The 25,520-nt window shown below is 40.7% G+C and overlaps 2 protein-coding genes across 3 annotated transcripts in view; one reads left to right on the top strand and one right to left on the bottom strand.

Annotated features, from left to right (window-relative positions):
- The window catches only part of adad1 (adenosine deaminase domain containing 1 (testis-specific)), a 78,742-nt gene extending 76,427 nt beyond the window's left edge, over positions 1 to 2,315 (bottom strand). The window contains exons 1-2 of the mRNA XM_088430934.1: positions 2,188 to 2,315; positions 1,020 to 1,195 (exon numbers count right to left, since the gene is read on the bottom strand). The gene's annotated coding sequence lies outside the window, so the exon portion shown is untranslated. The remainder of the gene's footprint in view (positions 1 to 1,019; positions 1,196 to 2,187) is intronic.
- npm1b (nucleophosmin 1b) lies at positions 778 to 20,917 on the top strand. Of its 2 annotated transcripts, XM_088430948.1 has the most exons (11): positions 778 to 849; positions 1,103 to 1,185; positions 2,199 to 2,318; positions 2,426 to 2,519; positions 2,737 to 2,828; positions 3,145 to 3,197; positions 3,299 to 3,359; positions 5,965 to 6,060; positions 13,517 to 13,612; positions 13,680 to 13,754; positions 16,462 to 20,917. In XM_088430948.1, the coding sequence occupies exons 1-11, from the start codon at positions 801 to 803 to the stop codon at positions 16,513 to 16,515; spliced, it is 873 nt and encodes a 290-aa protein (XP_088287074.1). In that variant the 5' UTR covers positions 778 to 800; the 3' UTR covers positions 16,516 to 20,917. The 2 variants fall into 2 exon arrangements, with proteins under 2 accessions (XP_088287074.1, XP_088287075.1); XM_088430949.1 differs by lacking the exon at positions 5,965 to 6,060.
- Positions 20,918 to 25,520: the final 4,603 nt, after the last annotated feature.

A 25,520-nucleotide genomic window follows, 5' to 3' on the forward strand; every position in this document is an offset into this window, starting at 1 on the left:
TCCTTTAAATGGTCTCGTGTTACTGTCAGTATTTTTTAGCAAGTGCAGAATTGCCTGTTTTTAGTTCCAAATAACCCACCCGGTGTTGAAGAGGGGTTATTTCTAAAACAAAAGTTGCAATTTGGGAATAGATTGGATGAAGGGGGCTCAAGGGCCGCATTTGATTTTGAAAATGCACGGGTCATTTGCGGATGAGGTAAATGGGATCATAAAAACTAAATAAAGCTAACACCTGGTGTATGGAGGAATTTTAAACAGGCAGCATGGAGATGATAACACAACGGTCTTTGAGGAATAAGATATTGAAATATTTTAGGATCTTCTCAGCAGCAAAAATGAGTGTGACTCCTTACACCACCTTAAAAAGTATCACCTTATGTCGTTACAAAATTAGTATTAATATTATTTTTTTAACTGTAATTTTATTGTTTTTGTAGCATTACTTTTGCACAATGTATTGATTCCTTCTGCTGGATTTTTTATTATATATATATATATATATATATATATATATATATATATATATATATATATATATATATATACACTTGTCTACTTATAACGCTTAAATAAATTGTAATTGAGTTTTGGAAGTATTTTTTGTTTTACTTCGATCCACTTTAGGATAGCGCGCTCTAGCGTTCATTCAAGAGTGAACCCTTTGTCCCGCCCCTACTTCGATTCTATTGGCTCAAATTACTGCGGTCGTCCTGCGCCTCGCTCCTAACGTTCCCATTGGCTTGGCGAGGCGTCGCTCAGACAAACTACGGAAGTAAAACCCCCTACATATAACAACAAAGATGGAGGGCGACATTTCAGACATAAGCAGACCACAAATGTATTTATTTGGTAAGTATTATCCTTCGATACACAAAATTATGTTTGTGCATTTTCGCCCGACTCGCATATTACGTTTAGTTAGGACGCTGCTACTTTTAACGGGCTCATTTCACCGCTCCGGTTGTACTCTTTTGTTAGCTAGCAGTGGGTAAAGGACATGAAATAGCAAACATGCGTACCTCAAGTTATTGCAGATCTTCTTTTGTTGACTTGCTGTGTGCATGCATGGAGCGCCGGTTTTACGCTGCATGTCTCGATCCAGGTTGCACCCTCAAATCGGACAAACGGGAGTACAAAGTTGATGTCGACGACGATGAAACGGAGCAACAGCTGTCCCTCAAAGCGGTAAGGCCACCTGAAAAATCAATAGCTTAGCCTCGCGGGTGTGCGGAAAAAAAACCTAATAAAAAGACTGAAAAAAAAAACAACGCAATGATTAGTTGACCGGAACGCCGTCCGCACTAAATCGGCGCCAACTTCCATCGACTGGCGCGAATCTGCCATCTTTTTTCGGCAGTCGGGTGATCATGTGTTAATTCACCTTTAAATGCATGGGAAAAAATAATTGAAAGTATTTCATTCCATTATCATGGCGTCACTCTATCGCGGGTTTTTCATTTTTCGCCATAATATTTTCTGTTGCAGATTTACGTTGCTGTTTTTCCTGATATTCTTCATCCAGAGAAAAAAATCTATTAAATGCATTTTTTAACAAAACCAAAAGTTCAATCGAACTGGGGGATTTCGGTTACTGCGAATAATTTGTGGAACTCAATCCTCACAATAATCGGGTTACACTATTGCAAATACATACATTTTAAAGCGAACATTGTGCTTCCATTGATCCATCATCTACACCACCGGTGTCAAACTTTGGTCCTCGGCGGCCGGTATCCTGCATGTTTCCAGGTTTCGCTCCCCAAAATGCCTCATTCGAATGATTCACCCATCAGCAATCCCTGCAGAAGCTTGAAAACTATCCTAATCATTTAAATCGGGTGGATTTGAGAGATAAACACCAATAACATGCAGGATACCGACCATCGAGGACTGGGCTTTGACATCTATGATCGACACTGATTATTCTAATTGAGTAAGATGACAGCCGGTGGGCAGCGACATTCTGCTAGCCAAATGCTAATCCACAGAGAAACCCCATAGACAAGCTAACAATAGCATTCTTATCCTATAAGAGCACAAACGGTGCAGCAACACATGTGGACAGGCTTTTTTTTTTTTTTTTTTTGCACCTTTAAATGTTGTAGGAGTAGCACAAGGATAGGTTTCACCAAAAAAGGTATCTGAATAGCAAACCCGTTGAGGGTTCAATGCATCTAAAGACAATACCGCTGTTTCAGGCTTGCTTGGGAGCCGAAGCTGAAGACAAGTTCCACATGGTCGAGCTGGAGGCCCTCACTTATGACGGAAAGGCCACCAAAGTGCCGCTCGTTGTTCTGAAGCCATCCGTGCTGCCCTCTGTGAGTCGAAACCAGTCGTTATTTTTTTATTGTATTTGATTTTTTTTGAAGCCTGCGTGCATTGAATCGGAATCTAGAAATTTTAACTTAACGTCTTAATTTTCTAGATGGGTTTAGGTGGTTTTGAGATCACACCGCCGGTTACATTACGTCTCCTGTCAGGTTCTGGGCCGATACACATCAGCGGACAGCATTTTGTCAGTGAGTATGCACAAGTTTTACGCACAGAGTAATGAAATTCAACATCTAGTTGTCGACGTTTTTTGGTGCAGACTAACTGAATAGAATGTCGAGAAGTTTAATAATTGCAGTTTTGTTATTCTCTGCATTTTCTTAATTAAAAAAAATGTATAGCAGTGAATTTGAATAAAGATAACCTTATGTGTGTCTGTATTTGTATTTATTTCTTTTTTATTAGGTGTGAAAGATTCAGACAATGAAGAAGAAGAACATAACACGTCGCCAGTGAAGCGTCCTGCTGGCTTGATTTTGGACAAGAAGGTTTCGCAGGTAGCCCTCGAACAGCGATAACACGATCAAATATTTTTAGAATTGATTACTGAAATAATCCGCTAAAATTCCCAAACCCATTATAAACCCATTATCAATATGGCTAATCTGCTGAAACAGTTTATAGTGTTTTGTGTTAAACGCAATGAATTGTTTGGCTGTTTTCTTGCCGCCTCATGTCGTAATCATTTCACTTTGCCGCATTGAATTGGTTCCAGACAAGCTGTCCTAATTAAAATGATTGCAAACTATTGCAGGACCCTTAAAATATTCCAAGGGGTGCAAAAATTCCCTTTGCTTCTTATTCATTGTGCAGAAAAAGCTAAAAATGGACTCTGATGAAGACAGCGAGGACGAGGATGACGATGAGTATGTTTTTTTTTTTTTTTTTTTTTTTTCCCCCTATTTCTGAATTTACAATAATCGGCCAAGCTTATAAGCCTCAAACGTTATAATGTTGTGTTTTGTAGTGATGATGAAGATGAGGACAGTGATGAAAATGAGGTTACACCCCAGAAGAGCGCAAAGAAAGTAAGGCCAGTCTTTTTGCTCAGGTTTTTCCTTCTGGATTGGTTGCATTCTTTTATATCGTCCTGAGACCCAGTAGTGGGCATAACATTTTGGTCTCTATTGTTTAACACACACTAAGTCCTTGTGTCCTCAGTAAAGGACATGGAGTTTTCTGTGTCTCATATAAACAGGCTGGGTCTTAGGAGGATGTTTTTTCTTGATTGGTTATCGAAAACGCTACAAAATGCATGAAGAAAAACGAGTCCTTATTTGTCCACTAGGTGTCAGCATAGAGGCTTGCATGCAAATGCATTTCTTCCTCAAGTCCTTTTGTTCCCAGCTTCATTCAAAGTCCCCGGGCCTGCATGTGTCCCGTGGCAACGTTTCATTTGTCTCCAGCCCCGCCTACCCCCCGTGCACCCACTGACCCCCCCCTTGTACAAGGCAAAAAACATGGAACTTTTTTTCATCCTGTTCACTCTTGCGCCCACCTGTTTTTGCCGAGTAAAACACAGGGTTGGCGTGGCGTAATGATCGGATTTCTCCTCTGTAATCTACGGGAATTCTCACTGTCTCAACAGCAGGACGGCACTGTTTCATGACTGCACTCGCAGCCAACTTCGCATATAAATGCATTATTTGTATAGACAGGCTTGTCTAATATACGGCGGCAAAATGCAGTGGAACCTCCAATGCCAATTGATTTTTAAGATATTGAAATATAACTCACACTTGGAACAAAGAGCTAACCAAGTACACCCTAATCAATGCAAAGCAATTTGGGACGAACAAAAATTGCTCAAATGAGTTGTTGTTCTATCCTTGTTTGGAACTACATTTGTTGTGGTATTTTTCTGCATATTCTTCACTATGACACAATTTAGCAATACATTGATTCATGTTCCAATTAAAAATTGCTCTTCATTTAAAAATAAATCTTTTCAAATTAGAATTGCTGATACCTGTAGTAAAATAAAATACCATGTACCTTCAAGTGTCCGAAAACGTGAAGGGAAAGTCCTGATTGGCCGTCACTTGAGCAACTGTGATGTCATTTTTGACAAAATGGCCGCCCCGAGATTGAGATGGCTAAAACCAGCTGTAGTTTTCTGCTTAAAAGCAATATTATTCCGAATGGTCTGTTCTCCCTACGCATCAAGGTAATTATTTTAAAGAACATTTTTGCCTTGACTTCCTCTTAAGGCGCCGTTCAAGAATGGCCCACTTTTTTTTTTCTCCGTGAACAGACAATCCCTTGTGTTTAAAAATGACATTTTATGGACCAAATGGTTGCATTTTAACCCTTCTACTTATTTTTTTTAGACTTCAGAAGCGACGCATCCCTTACAGCATTCAGTTGACGCACCCCTTCTTCCCTGAAATAAAGCCCGATATTTCAAAACGACAAGCGTGTAAATGTGTAATGTATTCGACCTTTTTACTCCCTGAGCTGAAGTCTCGCGGGATTTGCTGACATGCCTGATGATGGTTTCAAACTCCATAGTTTTTTATTTTTGGTGTCTTTTGTTTTGTTTTAATCGCAGAACTCCAAATTGTTGCACTTTGTAGGTTCCACTGCAGATCTTCGTATCATCTTAACACATGTCAGAGGATTCTGCACACATGCAAGCCTGCATATCTTCGTTCCTCTGTCATCCCACTGTTAATATGATTGCTCTTTTTTTTTAAATGTGCCATTTCAGCCCTGCACCTGGCCCTGGCCTTTGAACACGTTCTGCATGTCTCCACAATTACTTTCAACTGCATGTGTGTGTGTGTGTGTATGAGCCCAATTTTGAGGCAAACATGCGGGGCGGAAATAGAAGCGGTCAGTGCCAGGGCGAGAGATGAAAGCGGGGCAGATGCGCATACCTGCGACATGAGCGCCCATCCTGGCCTCGGGGTCACATGACAGCTGAGCGCGTCTGTCACCTGTTGATTTCCTCACTCGGTTTCCTCACACTCCCTGTGCACAATACAGAAACAATAACACATCATATTCAAGCGAGAAACCTCTCATACTGTAAGTGTTTAACTTCAGCCAATGAGAGCGTGGCGTTTGCACATTAGCGGCTTGCTTTTAACCAGTGAGCTGCTAGCTCGCATCAGTCACCGCCGCCGTGGCTTGTGTGCCTATTATTTTCGTCAGTATTAAAACGCGACAGCTCCGTTGTCACAGCGGAAGCTTTTTGCACGCTTTTGTTCCAAAACGTCTCGTAAACGCCGCCGCTTGATCTTTCTAGAGGTCTGGCTTGGGGAAACGACACGAATAATGGTCTTGTAGTTGTTATGTCAACACGGGCAATTACACTCGCAAGCACCTCGGAGGCCAGGAAATGTGGGTTATTAGATAATCGCGCAGGTGAATTCTATCAATAGAAACCTAATTGGGGGCCCTGCGGCGTGTTTGGGAGGTAGTTATTCATCGGAACCTGCGCCAAGTTCTCTTATCTTGACACTTAAGAAGAATTTTTTATTTAGAATTAATCTATTTGGCAAAATATGGTCATTTTAATGCACACATTATGTTCTGATCTAATATTCTACATCTTTAATACTTTCTACCACAGGGTTTATGTTGATTTTATGTGTATATAGATATATATACATCTGTTCTTCTCCATAGGGCTCAGAAATATTGAAGAAGCCTAACAAAAGTCAGATGAAACAGAATGGCCCTGCGCCAAAAGCGTCAGGATCGGGGGGTAAACCAAAGACTAAGGTACATAAACTCTTTTTTTTTTTTTTTTTTTTGACTCAAACGGTTGTTCTTAAGTTGGGGTGCGTAAGCTTTTAATAGGGATTTCTGCAGGTATCAGCAAATAGTTTGATGCAATTGCGGGAACAGCATTTTTCGTTTAAGAGCAAATTAATTGGAACATGATGCAACCGATAATTGTGTGACACTGACTCCTTTGCAAAACATCGTGTGACAGGAGTGTTTACTCCAGGGGGTATGTGAGGTTTTTTGCAGGTATCAATAAATATAATTCAATGCTTTTTAATGCCATGATAGGAACAGTATGATTCCTTTCAAATTAAGAGCGAATTAATTGGAACATGACACAACCGACAGATGAATTGCCTGATGGTGACTCCTTTACGCGATGTTGGATGCCTTTAATTTGTTCTCGAATGGGGGTACGGGTAACCCCCAGGGATGTGGGATATGGGGTACGCGAAGGCAATTTCGGGGGTACGTGAGATTTTAGCAGGGTTTCTGCAGGAATCAGCCAACCTAATTGGCTGATTTTTAATGCTAGGACTGGGACAGGACATTTTCTTTTCAAATTAAGAGCAAAGTAATTGCAACATGAAACAACTTACAGCTAAAATGCGCCCGTGCCGTTGGAAAAAACAAAGTTGAGAGCCACTGGACATTGAAATTGACTGAAAATCCATTTCCCCTTCCCCGTTCTCTGGAATGTGATAAGCGCATCGTAATTAGCCGGACCCGATAGGAAACTTCTCTGGCGGAATGTCTTGGGCGACCGCCTCTCAAAGCCCAAATCTTGAACTCTGCCTCTCTCTTAAGCAAACACACCTGACCTCTAAAATGGTTTCCCGGGGCAAGGTTTAAACCCCGCGACCCCGTGTCCCGACCCCTCCGTCTTGGGTTGCGGCCACCTTTTGATGGCCCCCGCCAGCCCGCACGGGAAGGCGCAACGGCGAGGCGATACAAATTGGCCGGCTTCTCCGCGCGTTTGATCAAACGGCTTTGACAGCGACGAAGATAAGACGCTCGGGCCGGAGCAATTGCTGCTTATCTGACCCCTGGAAAGGTTGTGATTTGTGTGAAACATGAAGAACGGGACTCCGGAGGTCAGCGAAATGGGGCTTTTGCACTGGGTGGGCGGGGGGGCTTCTAACATTGTCGGATTTATTCGGTTTTAGAATTACATTTGTTGTGGTGTGTTATGTTTTATTCATTAACTCCAGCATTAACATCATGTAGCAAAATTGCGTCCGCAATGTATACCACTTGAATGGTATTATATACCCTACTGGATACAAGTCGACCTCGCCTCCTTTTTTTTACTTCAGTTTGGGTGAATTTTACAAAGTCTACCTGATTATTGTGCTCACTTAGATCAATGGGTTTCAGTACCCCTCAGCGCAAAGAATTATCGGGTTAAAAAAATGGGATGTATTGGCCGGACTCTTAAAAAAAAACGTAAAAGTATATCCCTGGCATTGAATGAGTTCATGATTTGAGGGGGAAAAAAAATAGCATGTTTTAGAGCTTTTTCTTCAGGTTAAAATATTCAAAATTGTAGATCGGTGTTAATCTACTAGATTCATTTACATTTGTTATGATTGAATCTTTTGCTTTAAGAATCAGTTGGTCATAAATGTTTCTCGTTTGAGGATTGACTTTTTTTGAAGTTTCAGGCACTGTGATGTGCTTTAAGATATTTTTTTTCAGATTCAGAATAAGCTGAAACCTGTATAAACGTTGCTGAAAGTTGATTTTCTTTTGTTAATGTAAAAAAAAAAAAGATAAAATTTTAGGTACACTTGTACAATTTTCATCGATAATGATCTCATTTATCGTCACTAGCGAATTTGTATTGATTTTTTCCTCGGGGGATTTGCAAAAAATCCGATATTCCGGCAGCACGGTTTTGACGACACCTGTCGCCGATACCGTCCGACCAGTTTGAAATTGTGGCCGGCGGAGTTTCGCCTTTTCCCGCGGCCTCTCCCGTACCCAACAACTGTTCCCCCTTGACAAGCGCTTCACACCCCTCGCTTCCTGGACACACCTTCTCCCAATTGCTCTCATTACCAACGTTTGATGTCTGGTGCAGCTTGCGCTTCCAGATGCCCCCAAGGAGCGAGGAAGAGGGCGTGGACGTCTGCCCCCCCCCTTTCTCGCTCTCCTGGGCGCAGGTGACTGGTCATTAGGTCGCCTCGTCAGATCTGCTGCCAGTACCGCAGTTCTCACCTCTGGCGGCCCAGCGTGCGGCTGCACCTTCTTGCGTAACCGGACTTGTCATGAGAATCCACAAAAGTCGCGCCGATCCCAAATCCATTTATCTTCCAGCTGGTTTTCTTTTAGATTGATGAGTTTGGAGAAGTTGTGCCTTAAAGCAGACGTCAGAGTTGTAAAGTTGTTAACCACTTTGCTCAGACTTATCCCAGAGGGTGAGTCATTGTTTTTTAGCAGCTGATTGACATGTGTTCAAACAGGTGCCTATCTGGAGCGCATTAAGTGTAAAGATTATTATTTTTTTTTTGGTTTTGTTTTTATGTGGGTATGACTCGCCAGATTGGAACTAATGCGCACGAGAACCTTCAAAAAGACCGGCCCGCCGAGTGACATGCGCGACCCCCGGATCCGGAGACATCGCGTGACATCATTAGGACAAAAGGACGAGTCGGCGCTTGCACTGCCGAGCAGCGCTTGGAAACGCTCGCTTCTTTTCGAGACGATTTCCACTATAGGGCTTAACGTCGTCAATAAAGCAATGATTGCTACCGATGAGATCGATATCCTATGGATACCAAGCGGAAGCATAAATTATTTAATACCGATACTTCCTTTGCGCGCGCTAGCTGTCTTTTGGACCGATATGGAGCTGCAATAATCAACCATATCACTTGATTTTAAAAAGCTGCAAGACTGAGGAGACCGGATCAGATATATTGCGTATGAACAAATATCGGCGGGCATTTAAAAAAAATCTGACCGCTGATAGTAAATCGATTTGAAACGATTGCAACAATTGGTCGGTCCCCGTTAACTCTTTCAGTGGCGGAATATTTTATCTTTCGAGTATGTCGACAATGAAAGACTGGATTCCGTTCTTTACCTAGAAAAAAGTAAGCGTCTACCATATTCCGTTCTTTAGTAATCACTGTTTGAAAATAAATCATTTGAGTGACGCCAAGCTTTTGGGGCCACAAGGAGAAAATGAGTTTTTGTCGCTAAGATGTCCGCACAACAGTGATTTAGACACAAAACATTTTTTTTGGTCGCATCTGAAACATCTCAACAGTCCTTCCCTTCGATAAAACCCAAACAGAAAGAGTGCTAATGTATTTTTCATAGCAAAATAACAGTTTGCGTATGAATATACAATATTTTCCGCTCTATAAGGCGCACGGGATTATAAGGCGCACCCTCAATTAATGACATATTTTAAAACGTTTCCATATATAAGGCGCACCGGATTATAAGGCGCGCCCCCAATTAATGACATATTTTAAAACTTTTTCAATCACAATATAGTAAGACTCAAAGTAATAACAAAATAACTCAAATAATAACAGCATAATAACTCAATGTCAATATGAGCAACCTTGTTCAACTGTAAGCACACAAAAGAAACAGGTCAAGCTTACTTAATTTCCCATTTACGAATCCCAATCTCAATATTGATCATATATAAGGCGCGCCTGATTATAAGGCGCACCATTAGCTTTTTTAAAAAATTCAGGCTTTTAGGTGCGCCTTATAGTGCGGAAAATACGGTAACGACATTACAACTGTTCTATTGGCATAATTAAAAGGCCACGAGTGTCATCTCTCCGCTCAGGGGGGGGGGGGGCGTCCCCAAAGGGGCAGGTTTGCCTTTCCTTTTGCCTCATCGGCTTTTAGCCCCTCACTCGTATCCGGGATTTGGGGCCGTTGGCGAACAAGCTCGCGGCTCAATTAGGGTCGACACACTACTCCTGTGCGATTGCGGTCGCTCCGTCACGTCGAGCCGGATCACTTCAAGACTTCGCGGCTCGGCCGGCCCCGCCCCCTCCCCCGGGGCGAGCCCGACGAGCAAAGGTGTTGCGAAAACATGTGTTCGCTTCGGATTGAAGACGACAGATTGCGTCAAATGAGAGCGTGCTTGTGATTAAGTTCCGCGTTTTGTGGCATCTGTAATCAGCGTCTGGGCCAGATGAAAAAAGCCGCCGTGTTTATCAGCTGTTTCAGGTCCGCAGCTGGCTTTTGGTGCTGGCTTATACGCGGAGCTGCCTGTAAATAATAAATGTAGTGGATTTGGCTGGCTAGCAGCCAGCAGCATATGTGCTCTTTGTCCGTAGCGCTCCGCATGTGCGCCAAGTTTTTTTTTTCCCCCCTCTCTTTTTATTTCCACCTTTTGATGTACGCTGTAAAATACAGGTCTCGCGGAGAAAGGGACACATGACAATATTTTTTAAACACGGGCTCATTTGAAAAATACGATCTCTTATCCCTGAGACGGGGCGATGTTTTCGACTGGAATGGCTTGGCTTAATTCTCAAAGACGGACGTTGCCGTCTCGGACAAACGACGTGACGGTTTTTAAATCATTTTGCGCCGTAAAGTTCGGGGTCTGACGTTGCAGCTCGCTTTTAAACGCCGGTTGCTCTCCTGCACACTTTGATCAAATTCGGCGTATTTCTCCGTCCAGTCAACGTGCCGTCAAGCGGGATGAGAACGATGTCAGGTGTTTGCACTCTCGTTTCTGGCTCTCGCAGTGACAGAAAAATGTCTTGGACCGGGCGAGACGGCGCTATTAAAGACAATCAGGGAAAGTTTTCTTCTCAAGCAAAGCCCAACGGCGCTTTAAACACATTCTCTCTGATTTGCACGCAATTCAAGGAACTTCTCGAATGGGACTAACTCATTCAATGCCAAAGACGTATTTTTACGTTTTTACGTCCAGACATTGAATCTCAGCTACTTATTTTGATCTTTTTTATTTTTTCTTCAAGTGTTTGGCTAAAAAAAAGTGTCTAAAAATGGCTTTTAACTAAATACATTAAATAAAGTAATCAATTGCTTTGAAAAAATCAATTATCCATAAGTTTATGCATTACCGTTCACTTTAATCATGGATTTTCATTTATGACCATAACACTTGCTATGGCAGGTTTTTCTTACGTTTTTCCTTGTATTTTTTTGCTTTGCATTTGAGGAAGGAAGGCTAATAAAAACAAAAACTGCATTTTTATTAATTAAAATGAAAATTCAACCTCTACTACGTTGATTTTAATTTATGAACTTATCTATTGCGCTTAGATATTTTTCCTCCTTCAAAAAAAACGGGCAAAGCAAAAATAGATTTATTTATTTATTTTCAAACAATATAAATAAACTAAAAAATAAAAGGGGGGGCAGATATCTACAGATATTGGTTTATTGTGTGTATTTTTGGATATGAAATCGCCACAGTAGATGACGGAACACTGTAAAACAATCAGTATTTATTACCTTAGTACTTTCGTGTATAAACTATTACTTTACTGCCTAAAGTAATCAAATACTTTAATACTTAATGAATTATCGATTGATTACATTGATACGGTATGGATCTATCTGTAACAAATAGTCCAAATTTTAATGCACAATTCCCGGATCCCAAAAGTGGGCGTGGCAGACAAACAAATACCCGTCGTAACTCAAAAGTCGTTTGGCCTCGTAAGCTCAAGCTTCAGATTCTTTCATTTGATATCTTAAGGCACTTATCGACGAAAAATCAAGCAAATCGGAAAAAAAAAAAAATCTTTGAGCATTCAAGAAAATATCGAGCATCTGTGAGCGGGATCTGAGCGTTGCCTTCCTCTGACCTTCTGATCCGCAGAAGCAAAACTCAAAGAACAACGTGACACGTTAGTCCCCAAACGGGAGTCTCTTCATGCTTCCTTTCAAACACGTCTCTGGCTATCGATGAAACCCTGCAATTTCTTTGGATTCCACGCTGCCGTAGCGTGCAGGGACAAGCTCGTCGGCTTGTGCAACTCGCTGTGTCGTTTGTGTCGATCGCATCAAGACACGCGCTCTGGACGCTCTTGTTGGACTGCTGGTTGTAACATCGGGATATTTATGCAAAAAGAGGGGATACGGAATTTTTTCATTTTTATCTCGAACTTTTTTTTTAACTGCCTACAGCGACATGTTAACGCATTTTCAACAGAATACTCAGCAGCATTCTGGACTATAAACTGCAGAGCTCAAATCATAAGAAAAAAATTGCCAAGTCCGAAATTTACAGTTATTCTAACGTTCGTCATTTTAACTCATTCAGCTGTTTTAGACCCTCCTTTAATCAACCTGCGGGTGTCGATGGTGGTACGCGTCTCGAATGTTAACTTTGCAATCAAATTATTCCATTTGCCAGCATTTAGGAACGCATGGTGCCAAAACAATAGTTTGTGGGTTTATTACAATGTTGTCTTGTTTATTGATAATGTTGCATTCACATAAATGACCTCCAGTAACCAAATTCCATTTTTATTTAATTTTTTTTTTCTTTTGTTCGTTTTTTAGCCTGTTTCTTTTGTTAGAAAAAAGACCTAAAATCAATAATGTTTTGGTCTGGTCCAACTTATGAGGAGAAACAATATCGAGGTAAACCTGCAATACATATGGTCATAAAAAAAAAATCATGTAGAAGAGGGGTTTTTTTTTCATCTGGTCTAACTTCTGAGTAAAATTGTAATCATCTGCTGGCTGCTCGAAAAACCACATCATCCTTCTTCTTTCTCATTGTGTATGTAATATCAACAGCGGCCAGAGGCGGCGCCAAAAAACCAAATATCAAGCACAAACGTATGAACTGTTAAACTAAATCATCTCCAAACATTATTTCGGGTGCCAGTTGATCCACGGACCGGGGGTTGGGGACCACTGATCTAGGACAACTGTGAGATTTTACTTGTAATCCAGCAAGATTCAAAGAACTGAACAAAAACAAAGGCTTGTCCTCAATAAAAAAAAAAAAAAAAAAGGACACATTTGGACACATGTTACTCGCTGGCACGTGTCTTTCATTTCTGCGGATTTGCCCTTGATGGAAATTTCAACAAGTGGAACGACATGGCTCGCCCTTCTAATTTGTACCTGATGTATTAAAAATGCACACACACACACACAAAAAAAAAGCTGTTGTAATTAGGGTACATTTTGTCGTGGCTTGTCATTCTTTTATCTGCGTCCAGCTGCGTCCTCATGCCAAGGCCGTAAACACGGGCCAGACTAAATAGGTCAGGAGTGGGGTTCAAGCTCAAGCTGTTCTGCCACGCTCATAATATCAATCATTTTATACGCCATAAGCAGCTCAGATGCTATTCAAATCTTATAGAAATAAAGAAGAAATATTGCCCTAATATGTAATCTTTTGAATCTTCAGCTCTGTAAATCTCCATCCGACATCCCAATCAGCCCGTCTTATCTGGACAATATATTTTTTTTCCAGGCACCTGTTCCAGGAAAAGACAAAGCGCAGACCGGGCCGTCTAAATCTCCGTCTTTGGCCGAGATTAAGAGCAAGTTGTCGACGGCGGCCCGAGAGGTACGGCGCTCGCAATGGGGTGTTTGCCGCATGGGCGACTCGCTGATTTACCGTCTTCTGCCGTCAGGGGAAACCGCTGCCCAAGACGGAGCAGAAGTTTGAGAACTTTGTCAAGAGTTCCTTTAAAATCTCAGACAAACAAGTGAGTGAGCAGGAGATATTTGATGTATTATTTTGGGGGGGGGGGGGGGGGGGGGGGGGTGATGTATTTAGTGAGCACACATGGGTTTAGATCTCAGAGCCAAGTCCGACCGACCTTCAGAGCTTCTACCCTGACCCCCCCCCCCCTTTTTTTTTTTTTTTTTACATTTTTAGCCTCACGCCATGTGTGAGTTTGTTGCGATTGATGCATTGTTAAAAAATTGTTTACCAACCGGCGTCTACAGTTTGTCAACTTTTATGTGACGGATATATATTGGGCCCCCAGTCCATGAAACCGCTAATGTTAGCTCTTCTAAAAATAAGCAATTTTTGGGGGGGTAAAACATTACGACATAAGCCAAAAAAAAGCGGATTTTTCTATCTATCGTAAAGTTAAATGCTAATGGGCAAAAAGTACTATAAACGTGCCAGATGTTTACCGAATGAAATGTTTACTGAATGAACCCATTTGTTAGCATTCACAGCTATCGACGTCAAAGATCCATTTCTATTGGGTGGCATTGATCATGTTAATTCATTCACTGCCATTGACACATGAGTCAAGCAGTCTTTTCCTTTTCATAATGCATCAAAGTCCGTTGAAAAAAAAGAGCCACGCAGCCTCGTCAACAACAAAGAGGCAATTAGGCGCCGCTTGATGAAAATGCGCTTTTGCGTGCAAACACTCTAAAACGATGTATATCAAATTTGAGGTATATATAATCATTTTAAGCCTTGTAAAAGACATATTACTGATTTTGCATTCTAATTCATGTTATTGAAAATAATTGGCCTTTGAATTATCAGGGTATAAGTCTAACCCTAACCCTTGAAAATTAGGTCCAAAAAAAGTCGACTTGTACTATGAGAAATACGGTAATTTAGATTTTTTCTGTTTTGCTATCATTTTTACATTGTCACCAAACCGTCAGTGCATCTAAGACACAGTAACACCGAAATCACCGGAATTCGACCCTAACATTCCGGGTGCATCCTATACACGTGCTGATCGAAATCCGGTTCTACCAAACATCCCAATCAGACATCGAGGGGGGGGGGGGGAAACCCTAAAACGGGCCTTAATATTTAGTATGTCGTCCACAACAGCTGTCCGTTTTTCAGGGTCTTCGGTAGTCGCGGGGTCAAGAGCCCTTCGGCTTCATTTGAAGCCTCGAGAGCACTTGGCCACGATGGATTCACAGGAATGCGCCATTGTTCTTCACACGGTTGACATCCATTCTGCCCCGCGCGCACACACATCCCTCCAGGACGCCGCGCTCTCTTTGAATTACATCCATTTTGCGGCGGTGGGCCCGCGTCGAGGCGGATTGGGAGTACACCCGCCAAGAATGCCTCTTTGCCAGTGATTTAGTGGAGTGTGTGTCTTTTGTAGCCTTAACGAAGGCACCGCCGGTATGCGGATGGTACCAGTCTCACATTCACATTCAAGGCCTCGGAGCGGCGCAACGCAGAAGCTAAATCTTTCCCGCTGCCTTCTTGTCATTTTAGTGGCAAAACAACAGGCCTTTTGCCTTTTATTTCCTAGCGCGCCAATTAATCACTTCAGAAGCTTCTAAGGTTTCTGCTCAGTGTCCGATAGTAGTCGTGTACTCGGGGCTGTTTGGACATTTATTATTTACGGTCCTGAAATTGCTTCGTTTCATCATTGTTATTCTTAAGAAAACAATTTCCCACTCTTGAAAACATCCCCGGCGCCAAAGCCAGTTTGACTTTAAATGAAATTTGGTACAGGGTTGGCCAATTTTTTTCCCTAATTCGTTTTTATTTAGATCTCAAAACGCTATTATTTTTCAGTGATATAGGTTGTAACCGCCCCCCATTTGTGAAGCGCTTTAATGCGGGATTCTTTCGATTTTCCGTGCACCCTCGATGTTGGCCTTTTTTAGACATTCCCATCAGCGCAGCTCCATCTAGTGGATGGATAACGGAACCCCAGCCATTACTTTAGCTTCTATTCTATGCGCCTTATAATACAGTGCACCCCATATATGAAAACGGTTTTAAAACAGGCCTTTCGTTGAAGGTGCACCGTTTAATGCGGAAAATCGTGATATTTAAGCAAGTTCTGCAGAAGCTATGAAAGTTTACTTTAAAACTGTTTTAAGATCAGTATACATTATCATCGTCTGAATATTTTCCACAGGATTTATCCTTTAAATCTTTCTTTAAATAAATGTTTGTTGGATTCATTAAAATTGTAATCGACCAGAATGACTGGTGGAATTAAACATGATATTATTAGGCCTAATCGCCCTGCCCTAATTCGGATAACAAAAGGTCCGTCTATATATGAAATTTGGCAGGCGTGATTATCATGAAGAATCCAGGAAATCAATGATTTGATTTGAGTCTGAAACGGCCATTTTAGGCCAACGCTGGCCTCATCCTTCCAAAACAAACTTGTCCTCGATATTTGGCCCCGGCGCTCGTTGATGCCGCCCGCGTGGCGAAACATCTGTGGAAATGCTTTGGTTTCATAGGCCCGGGCTGAGATTTGTCAGACCTGAAGCACCTACTCATATACTCTGGTATGTACGAGTGCCCCCACCCAAGCCCTCAGTGGCTCGCCGACAGCCCCCATCTCGAGTCCCGCCGCCAAAAAAAAAAAACACGCTCGGAAAAGTGAGTCACGTCTCTCACGCTTGTCTTTCTTTCTGTTTCTGCCTTTTCTTCCCCGTCCGTCACAGGTGGTCAAGGACCTGTGGGCTTTCGTCAAGACGCTCAAGACGGAGAAAAAGTAGACCGATTTGAAGGCATTCCTCCCTTTTTTTTGATTTAAAGGCACAGTCCGCCGATTTCCTACTTAGCCTCGTCGTCCGCGTTTTCGCGCGGGATGGTTACGCGGAAAAACGCCTGGGCGCTCCAACCTCGTCGGTCTCGCACCACCTGTAGCGGAGTAAAGTGACAGCGCGGCCAGTTCAGACCTGCCGCATCCCGCGTTAAATAAACAGCTACGCTAACACGCGGCTAACACGCGGGACACCTGCCGATTTGACGCTCCAAGCGTGTACATTCTCTACGTTAGCGAGACATTTGACGTCCTAAAGGATGATTTTTGACTTTAAATTGAGAGTTATGAGGTTAGAATTCTAGTAAGGAGAATTACGACAAGTCAAACTAAAGTCAGAATTGTGACTTTGAAATGAGAACTTTGAGAATAAAGTCAGGATTTTTACTTTAAAGTGAGAATTTCAATGTCACAAAGTGAGAATTCATCAGAATAAAATCAGGATTCAGACTTTCAAATGAGAATTGTGAGAAGTCAGAATTTTCACTTTAACGTCAGCCAAATTAAAGTCGGAATTCTGACTTAGAAGTGAGAATTTTGATAATAAAGTCGGGGGTTTTACTTCAAAGTGAGAATTCTCACTTCAAAGTCAGAATTTTTTGTATAAAGTTAGAATTTGTAAGAATAAAAGCAGAATTTGGACTTGGGAACATGGGAATTATGAGAAGTCAGAATTTCCACAATAAAGTGAGTCAAACTAAAGTCAGAATTAGGACTTAGAAATAAGAATTTTGAGAATAATATCAGTCTGAATCAAAAGTCGGAATCCTCACTTTAAAGTAAGGATTTTGAGAATAAAATCAAGAAATTTGCCTTCAAAGTGAGAATTCGGAAAGCTCTCAGAATTTAACGTTAGACTTTAAAGTGAGAATTTTGACGAATCAGAAGTCAGCGTCACGAGAATATAATGTCAGAATTGCGAGCGTCGATTGAACATTTTGAGATGGAAACTCAGAAATTTGTGGGTCAGAATTCTCACTTTAAAGCAAGGATTGTGAGAATAAAATCAAGAAATTTGCCTTCAAAGTGAGAATTCTGAAAGCTCTCAGAACTTAATGTTTGACTTTAAGAATTTTGACGAATCAGAAGTCCGCGTTATGAGAATAGAATGTCAGAATTGCGAGCGAGGAGTGAACATTTTGAGAAGGAAACTCAGAAATTTGTGAGTCAGAATTCCTACTTTAAAGCAAGGATTGTGAGAATAAAATCAAGAAATTTGCCTTCAAAGTGAGAATTCGGAAAGCTCTCAGAATTTAACTTTAGACTTTAAAGTGAGAATTTTGACGAATCAGAAGTCAGCGTCATGAGAATAGAATGTGAGAATTGCGAGCGTCGATTGAACATTTTGAGACGGAAACTCAGAAATTTGTGAGTCGGAATTCTCACTTTAAAACGAGGATCTAAGTGAATAAGAACGTCTTTTTGAGAAAACGCGGAAGTTAACGGCAATGTGTACATTTGACACTAATTTCACCGTACTCTTCATTCTTTTTTTTGACCGCCAGCTCAACGGCGTGACTTGATCTTTTTGTCTGAAACATTTTCCACAAAAAAACAAGCGTGAAGAGTTTGAAGCCTACACAAAAGGGTGTAAATCGTACAACGGTAGCTATAAAAGCCAAAGCACCTGCAGATGTCCCATTTATTGCATTCAGGTGCTCCCGCATGTTTAATTGCGCGCACGCTGGGATCGGCATCTCACTTTGCTGCCGCCTTACGCCCGAAAAAGAAGACCGAGCGCAGAAGCTCCGCGTTCCCGCCACGCCGTTGCCACCACGCCGTGGGAAATATTGCGGATTGTGCCTTTAAATGTCTTTGCCCCAAACTGATATACGTCCTTTTTTTTTCTTTTTTTTCTGTGAATGACATTTTTTGTTGCTAGACATTTTTTATACATGCTTGTACAGTTTGAGTACTTTTCAGTCGGGTTCGCACCAACGGTTCGCTTCCCTGTAGTTAGAAAATTTCCCAAAAGATTTGAAATGGGGGGGGTGCATTCTGCAACGACTCTTACATATCTTTTTCATGTGTGAACTTTTTTTTTTTTTGCTTGCTTGATGTTCTTCCAGGAACACACCTGGTGCTCATGGATCAGAATTTTTTTTTTTTCTATTCTTTCTCTCAACGTATTTGATATGATTTTAGTTTTTATTTAGCTTCCTTATAGCGGAATCCACTGATGTGAAAATAAACTGCGACGTATGTTCTTACTGTACTTATATAACTTACAGAATCATATCTGCTTTAGTACTAGGCATCCCCAATACCGCTTTCTGTTCCAAACCGATACCAGTAAGAGTCCTCGACACCGATACCAAATACTAAGTACTGATACCGCTAAAACTTCTGACGACGCCCCCCCATAAAAGCTAACACCTTTTTAAAGACCCTTATACTCCAACGTAGCATTTTTACTGAAACCTTCATGAAATTAATTGTAATTTTGATAAACAGCCCCCCCCCCCAAAAAAAAACGACCAATAAATTTCATTTGATTTTCATGAAATTAATAGCAATACTAATAAACTAATGTAGTATAAACTCTACTTTGAAATACGGTCAACTTGAGTAGTCAGCGATAGAGATACTGAGTACTGCTAGCACTAAAGCTTCTGATGCCCCCCCCCCCCAAAAAAAAAAAAAGAAACTAACGCCATTTTAAAGACCCATATACGCCAATGTAACACTTTTGCTTAAAACTTTATGAAATTAATCGCAATATTAGTGTACTAATATTGGCTGCCATCGCATAGGATACTAAGTACTGATACCACTAGTAATTTTGATACCCCCCCTCCCCGCCCCCCAGAAAAGAAAAACATGATATTAATAGCAATTATTGTACTGTATACTAATATTAGCTGCCATCGCATAGCCTATACCTCCGAATAAAGTCAACATGCGTAGTCACCGATAGGGATACCAAGTACTGATACCATGAATAATTTTATTATTTTTTAAAGTATTCGTAAAGACCCGAATACTCCAATATAGCATTTTTTCCTAAAAAGAAATGAATGGCAATGCTAGTATCAGCTGCATTAGCTTTAACAATACTGTAAAATAAGAATAAATTGTGAGCTGCTTCCCAATTGGCTATCTTCCCGATTTAACCTTTACGATCGTCGGTCCGGACTTCTTTCCGATTCTCTCGCTTTTCAAAGACATCCATCGATGGAAAATAAGCCCGATTATCTTTTTGTGGTGAATGATTCTTAAAACATGTTCTCGTGTATTTCGTAAGCTGCTTTTTAATTGTTTAGCTTCGCGATTTAACATTTACAACGCTCGGCCCCGACTTTTTTTTTTTACCGATTCTCTCATGAGAAACTTTCATGGACGTCCAATTAATCGGCTTACTATGAGAGATCGAATGGGAAATGGGCCCGATTATCGTTTTGTGGTGAACGACTTTTAAAACGCGTCATGCTAACACTTTTGTTAGCTGCTTTCTAATTGGCCGTCTTCCTGATTTAACATTTACAACGGTCAGCCAAGACTTTTTCGATTTGCTCGTCCAATAATCCGTTTTTTTGCTTACCGTGATGGGATCCAGTTGAAAATCAGCCCGATTTATTTTTTTTAATGTTGACTGACTGCTTTCTAATTGTCCACTTCCCAAATGAACACTCACGACGATCGGCCCGGGCTTTTTTTCCGATTCTCTCCCGAGAACCCTCCTTCGACGTCCCATAATCGTACTTTTGCTTCGATTAACGGCGAAAAATATCTCAACTTTCCTCATTTTCTATCTGCATGTGTCTGCTTACGAAATAATATCAATATGAGCGCTACAAAACAAGCCCAGATGCGTTTACTTCAAAAAAAAAAACTTTATTAGTCGCAGCGGTGCATTTACAAGTCGTCCGCCGTATATTTTAACGTAGCCGCTAACGGGAGAATCCTAAGACGGAGCCAAGACCATCCTGTTTACTAGCGCGGCATCATGAGGTGTTCGCGAAGAATGACACGAGCGGAGACGAATGATGTCACCCAAAGCGCACGAGGCGCTTTTAATTGCCCGCGCTCCGGAACGTCTGGATGCGTGCGCTTAATCTGCGCTTATTGTGTGTTTACGGCACCGTATAATAAGATTTTACGAGGCGAACGTTGGCGCTCGCATGCCATCTTTAACGAGCGGCGTCGATCCCGTAATCGTTATGTACTGCAGATGATCAAATAGATATTGCTGCCCTCTTAATGACCTAATTTGGAATAGATTTAGTAGTCAAGTCTGACCCGAGGCCATTTTTGGGACGGTTGACTCGATGTAGTTGTTTTTATCCGTTTCATGTTTTTTTTGTAGTGATTATGTGTGTATGGCAGCTGAATAAAATGCGTTTTGATAAAAGTGATGCACGAACCGCGCTTTGTGGTGCGGTTTATGATTTGGTCTTTTTACTCTTCCCTATACAGTGGATTTCGTCGAGTAGATTTTTACTCTAAAAACACTAGATTTGCTCCCAGTCTGCAGAGTGAAATTTACATTTGGAAGCAAGTAAATAGCGTAAATCCAAATGAAAATTCTTCTGTTTTGACTGGATAGCCACTTTATGGATTAAAATATATGCGATGAAGAGAAGCCTGAAGCCTGTATCAAGGTAAGTGAAATATACATTTTACTGCTGTTTCAAAAAATATCTATACCATTAGGAAGCACACAATCTCACATTATACTATATTGTACTGTGTGGTTATATGGTGTGTGTGTGTATACATACACAAACACAAGTGTACGTACTTGTATGTTATACGTCATATTCTCGAATCGGTTTATAGCTGCCAGTGGAAGTACTACACGTATTACGTAATGTTTTCTGATTTTTTTTTTTTATCGCTACTATCATACTTACTAATATGTAATCTCGGATGGCTTTCGAGCTGCCAGTGTAAGTACTACACATATTACGTCATGTTTTCTGATTGGTTTATCACTACCATCATACGTACTATACGTAATATGTCATTTTTCTCTGATTGGTTTATCACCGCAGGTGTACGTACTGTATGTAATACGTAATATTCTCGGATGGCTTTATAGCTGCCAGTGTAAGTACTACACATATTACGTAATGTTTTCTGATTTTTTTTTTTAATCACTACTATCATACGTACTATACGTAATATGTCCTTTTCTCTGGTTTATCACTGCAAGAATGAAATACGTGCAGTACGTATTTCATTTTTGATCGGCTCATAGCCACCAGCGTACGTACTATACGTAATATGTAATATTCTCGGATCGGTTTATCGCCGCTAGTTTACGTACTGCTCGTTTTACATCATGTTTTGTGACTGATTTAGCACCGCCTGCGTACGTTACGTAACGCACCCTGATTTGCTTATCGCTGCAGGCGTACGTACTGTACGAATTTTTCTGCGATCGGTTTGTCGCAGGCACCGTTCGCATTCCGCCGTTGGGAAATCGTTCGAATTATGGCCGGTGCGCCACCGCTTCGTCGAATGAACCCGACGACCTTCCGATCTTTCTCCAAGCGAGCCCGTCGGAGCGCCATTGTTAGCACAGCTTGTAGCAACTAGTATCAATTAGGCTCGAAAAGCAGCGCTGCCAAAAAGCGTCACAGCGCGCATGCTTCTCCTCAGACGTCCTGGATGTGTCAGCGTACGCCTCTCAAAAGAACAGGCATTCTTTTCCATGAATCCGAGGCGCGCGTTATGCAATCCCCTTTTCACAACGTCTTTTGGGAATGTCGACGGCAGCGTCAGAATGCCTCTACTCGCAAAGGCCCTGCCTGCATTTTTATAATTCCAACTTTTGATACCGAAAATGCAGCCCGGCGCTTGTGGCCTGACGTTATTTCACAATGTGTGCTTTGTTAAAATGCTGCTGGTTATTATAGTTTTTCTTTTTTTCTTTTTTATCAGTGACATAGTCCCTAAGTAATCCATAAGCAATTTTAGAAAAAAAAAACCCTTTCCTAATGAAAACTCTTGGCATATTTTGTTCAACTCCCCCCCCAAACTCCATCACCAATGGCAATCTACATCCGTGTAAAACGTAACAAAATAAAGGCACGCAATGTTTTGCAAAAGATTCACACAAAAAAACTGCAAAAAGTGTGAACATTTTCCAATTAATTTGCTCTTAATTTGAAATGGTCATCCTGCCACGGCGTTAAAAAAAAAGCATTTCACTATTCAAAGGTAACTAAATAAAGGTATACAATGTTTTGCAAAGGAGTCACAGAAAGAAAAGCAATGCGTGGATTAGTTTTCAAATGAACCAGCTCTCGATTTGAAAAGAAAAATGTCACCCTGCCAGTGCATTGAAAACCATTGAGTTATTCAAACTAAACAAAATAATGCCATGCCATGTTCTGCAAAGGAATCACAAAAAATAGCAATAGGTGACTTCATTTTCTAATGAATTTTCTCTTAATTTGAAAAGACAATATCACTTTGCCACAATACAGAAATGCATTTAATTTTTCAATCGCAATAAAACAAAGGGAAATCCAAGTTTTGCAAAAGGAGTCTCTATAACGCAAATCAGCGCTATAACACTTTGCAATATGTTGCCACATGTTCCAATTCATTTGCTCTTAATTTGAAAAGAATATTGCATATATACCGCACTAGATGTAATTTAAGTCAGCGATTTGTAATTCATGTTATTGTTGAATTTTCTATCCTATTTCTTGTTTACTTAAAGGGCTATTTGATTCTTTTTTTTTTCTCTCCAACACATCTGTGCATCTCGTCTTGGAAAACGTGGCTGCACAACAACAGGTGTTGTCAACATGTGTTAGCACTCACTTATTATAATTCTGCATCTGACATGCGGTCAGCACTGTAACGCCGCTAAGTGTTGTTATGATGATGCGGCGGACTGGAACGCAACTTGCCATTTGCCCTTCAAACCGGGCCGCGCACATGTGTTGGAGGAACAAGCCGAGCATCCTCTTTGAATTGCCGGCCAACTTTACACTTTGGCGGCCCCCAGTGGCACTGACGTCTTATTTTGAGTTTCCTGGACGCCGCAGTTCAACATTGTTGGTCCATCTTCTCTTTGTTTGGATTTCTTTTTTTTTTTACATTGAAACGTTAGCGGCACAGTCAAATCTATCCAATATACTGAAACGTCATGCAAGGGTAAAAAATTATTTGTGTATAAATATCATTGCAACTCCCAGTTCAGCTTAACGTGTCACACTCCACCCCCCCCCCACGCTCCCATCCTGAGCGTGTCGATTGTTTTGACCTTTGCTCAAAGGAAATAAGGCCGTCTGCGCTTGATGTGACAGGCGGGCGCATCACCTGGATACCAGCAAAAATAAACTAGCTAGTTAAAGATGGGGATATTTCAGGCTTCTCACAGAAGCTTTCAAAACGGAACAAAGGCTTCGCCCTTAGGGGGGAAAAAAAAAAAGCCATCGCCCTGGTATGTATATGTTTGCGTCAAGGGAAGCCGTCATTGTCATCACCAGACGTTTTCCGGGTTTTCACACTGTATTCAACTTACTACCTCCATGTACGTGCAAATATGCATGCATGCATATATATATATTATATATATATATATATATATATATATATATATATATATATATATATATATGTATGTATGTATAGATTTATTTATTTATTATTTACCGTCGTCCGATATATATATATATATATATATATATATATATATATATATATATATATATATATATATATATATATATATATATATATATATATATATATATATATATGTATATTAATGTATTTATATATATATATATGTATGTATGTATTTATTTATTTATTTACCGTCGTCCGATATATATATATATTTTTTTTTTTAATATATACATTTATTCAACAGCAAGTGGCAAAAGCTGTTTTTAAAGGGGCTAATTGTCAACTTAATTATACACAAAATAAGTGAATTTCATACACAGATACATATATATATATATATATATATATATATATATATATGCAAGGTATCATATTGCTCCAATACCGAAGGAACCTTGATGCCAGTATCTGCCGCCCTCTTGTGATGTTTTTAAAATAAAGGTCGATTAGTAAGACGAGAAAAATGTCCCTTATTTTCAATGCAAATGCAATTCAAATTTTTATATTGTGACATGTTTCTCTTTAAAATGATTTGGCGTTTTTGTTGAGGACCATTTTACAGGGAAGAAATTTTTTGTTCAAATTAGTGGTATCTGTGAGTACTCTTATGTGGTATCGGTTTGAAAAAAAAGTATCGAACATCTCTCCAACACAGCTGTGCACTTTGCTGTTTACCTTTGGGCATTCAAATTATCGGGGTGCAAGATTCGGGAAGACTTCAATGAAACAGGCATGTCGAGGTGAAAAGGTAGAGGGCGACTTTATCATCACGTGTTCCCGTAAACTAAAAAATCCCGGCCCAGTAAAACAGCCCAGTGGGTACAAGAGCAATAGGACACACGCTGGCTTATTAATAGAGAAGAGGGAGGCGCGCTCACCCCGACAAGCGCCAACATGCGAGCGCATTAGCTGGCTGGCTGCTATGGCAAAGATGTCAGCCGCATTCCTCGCAGCACAAACTTTTGCCCCCCCCCCCCCACGCAACTTTTTGAGGGTGACTCAAGATCGGGGAAAAGAGAATGCCAGGTGTCAAATATAGATATGTATATATATATATATATATATATATAATTTGCACAGCAAAAACCTTTATACAAGATCTTATGATAGAATTTTTGTAATATACATACTGTTGCACCGGACTATACACTGCAGGGCTCAAATCATGAGAAAAAAGTTGCGGCCTGCGGTGCGAAAAATATAGTATCTATAAAAGTTGTATATCTAAGTATGTATCATTTTTAACAAAAGAAAAAAAAAAGCAATATTAATCAACTAATCACAACTGTTACTGTTAACCCTACTTTTTTACAGTGTTTATTCAGGTTACAGGTTAGTCAAAAGCTGAAAAAAAATGGGCATCACAGT

Source organism: Hippichthys cyanospilos, chromosome 13, assembly GCF_059441005.1.
Source record: "Hippichthys cyanospilos isolate Australia breed blue-spotted pipefish chromosome 13, RoL_Hcya_1.0, whole genome shotgun sequence".
NCBI classification, from domain to species: Eukaryota; Metazoa; Chordata; class Actinopteri; order Syngnathiformes; family Syngnathidae; genus Hippichthys; species Hippichthys cyanospilos.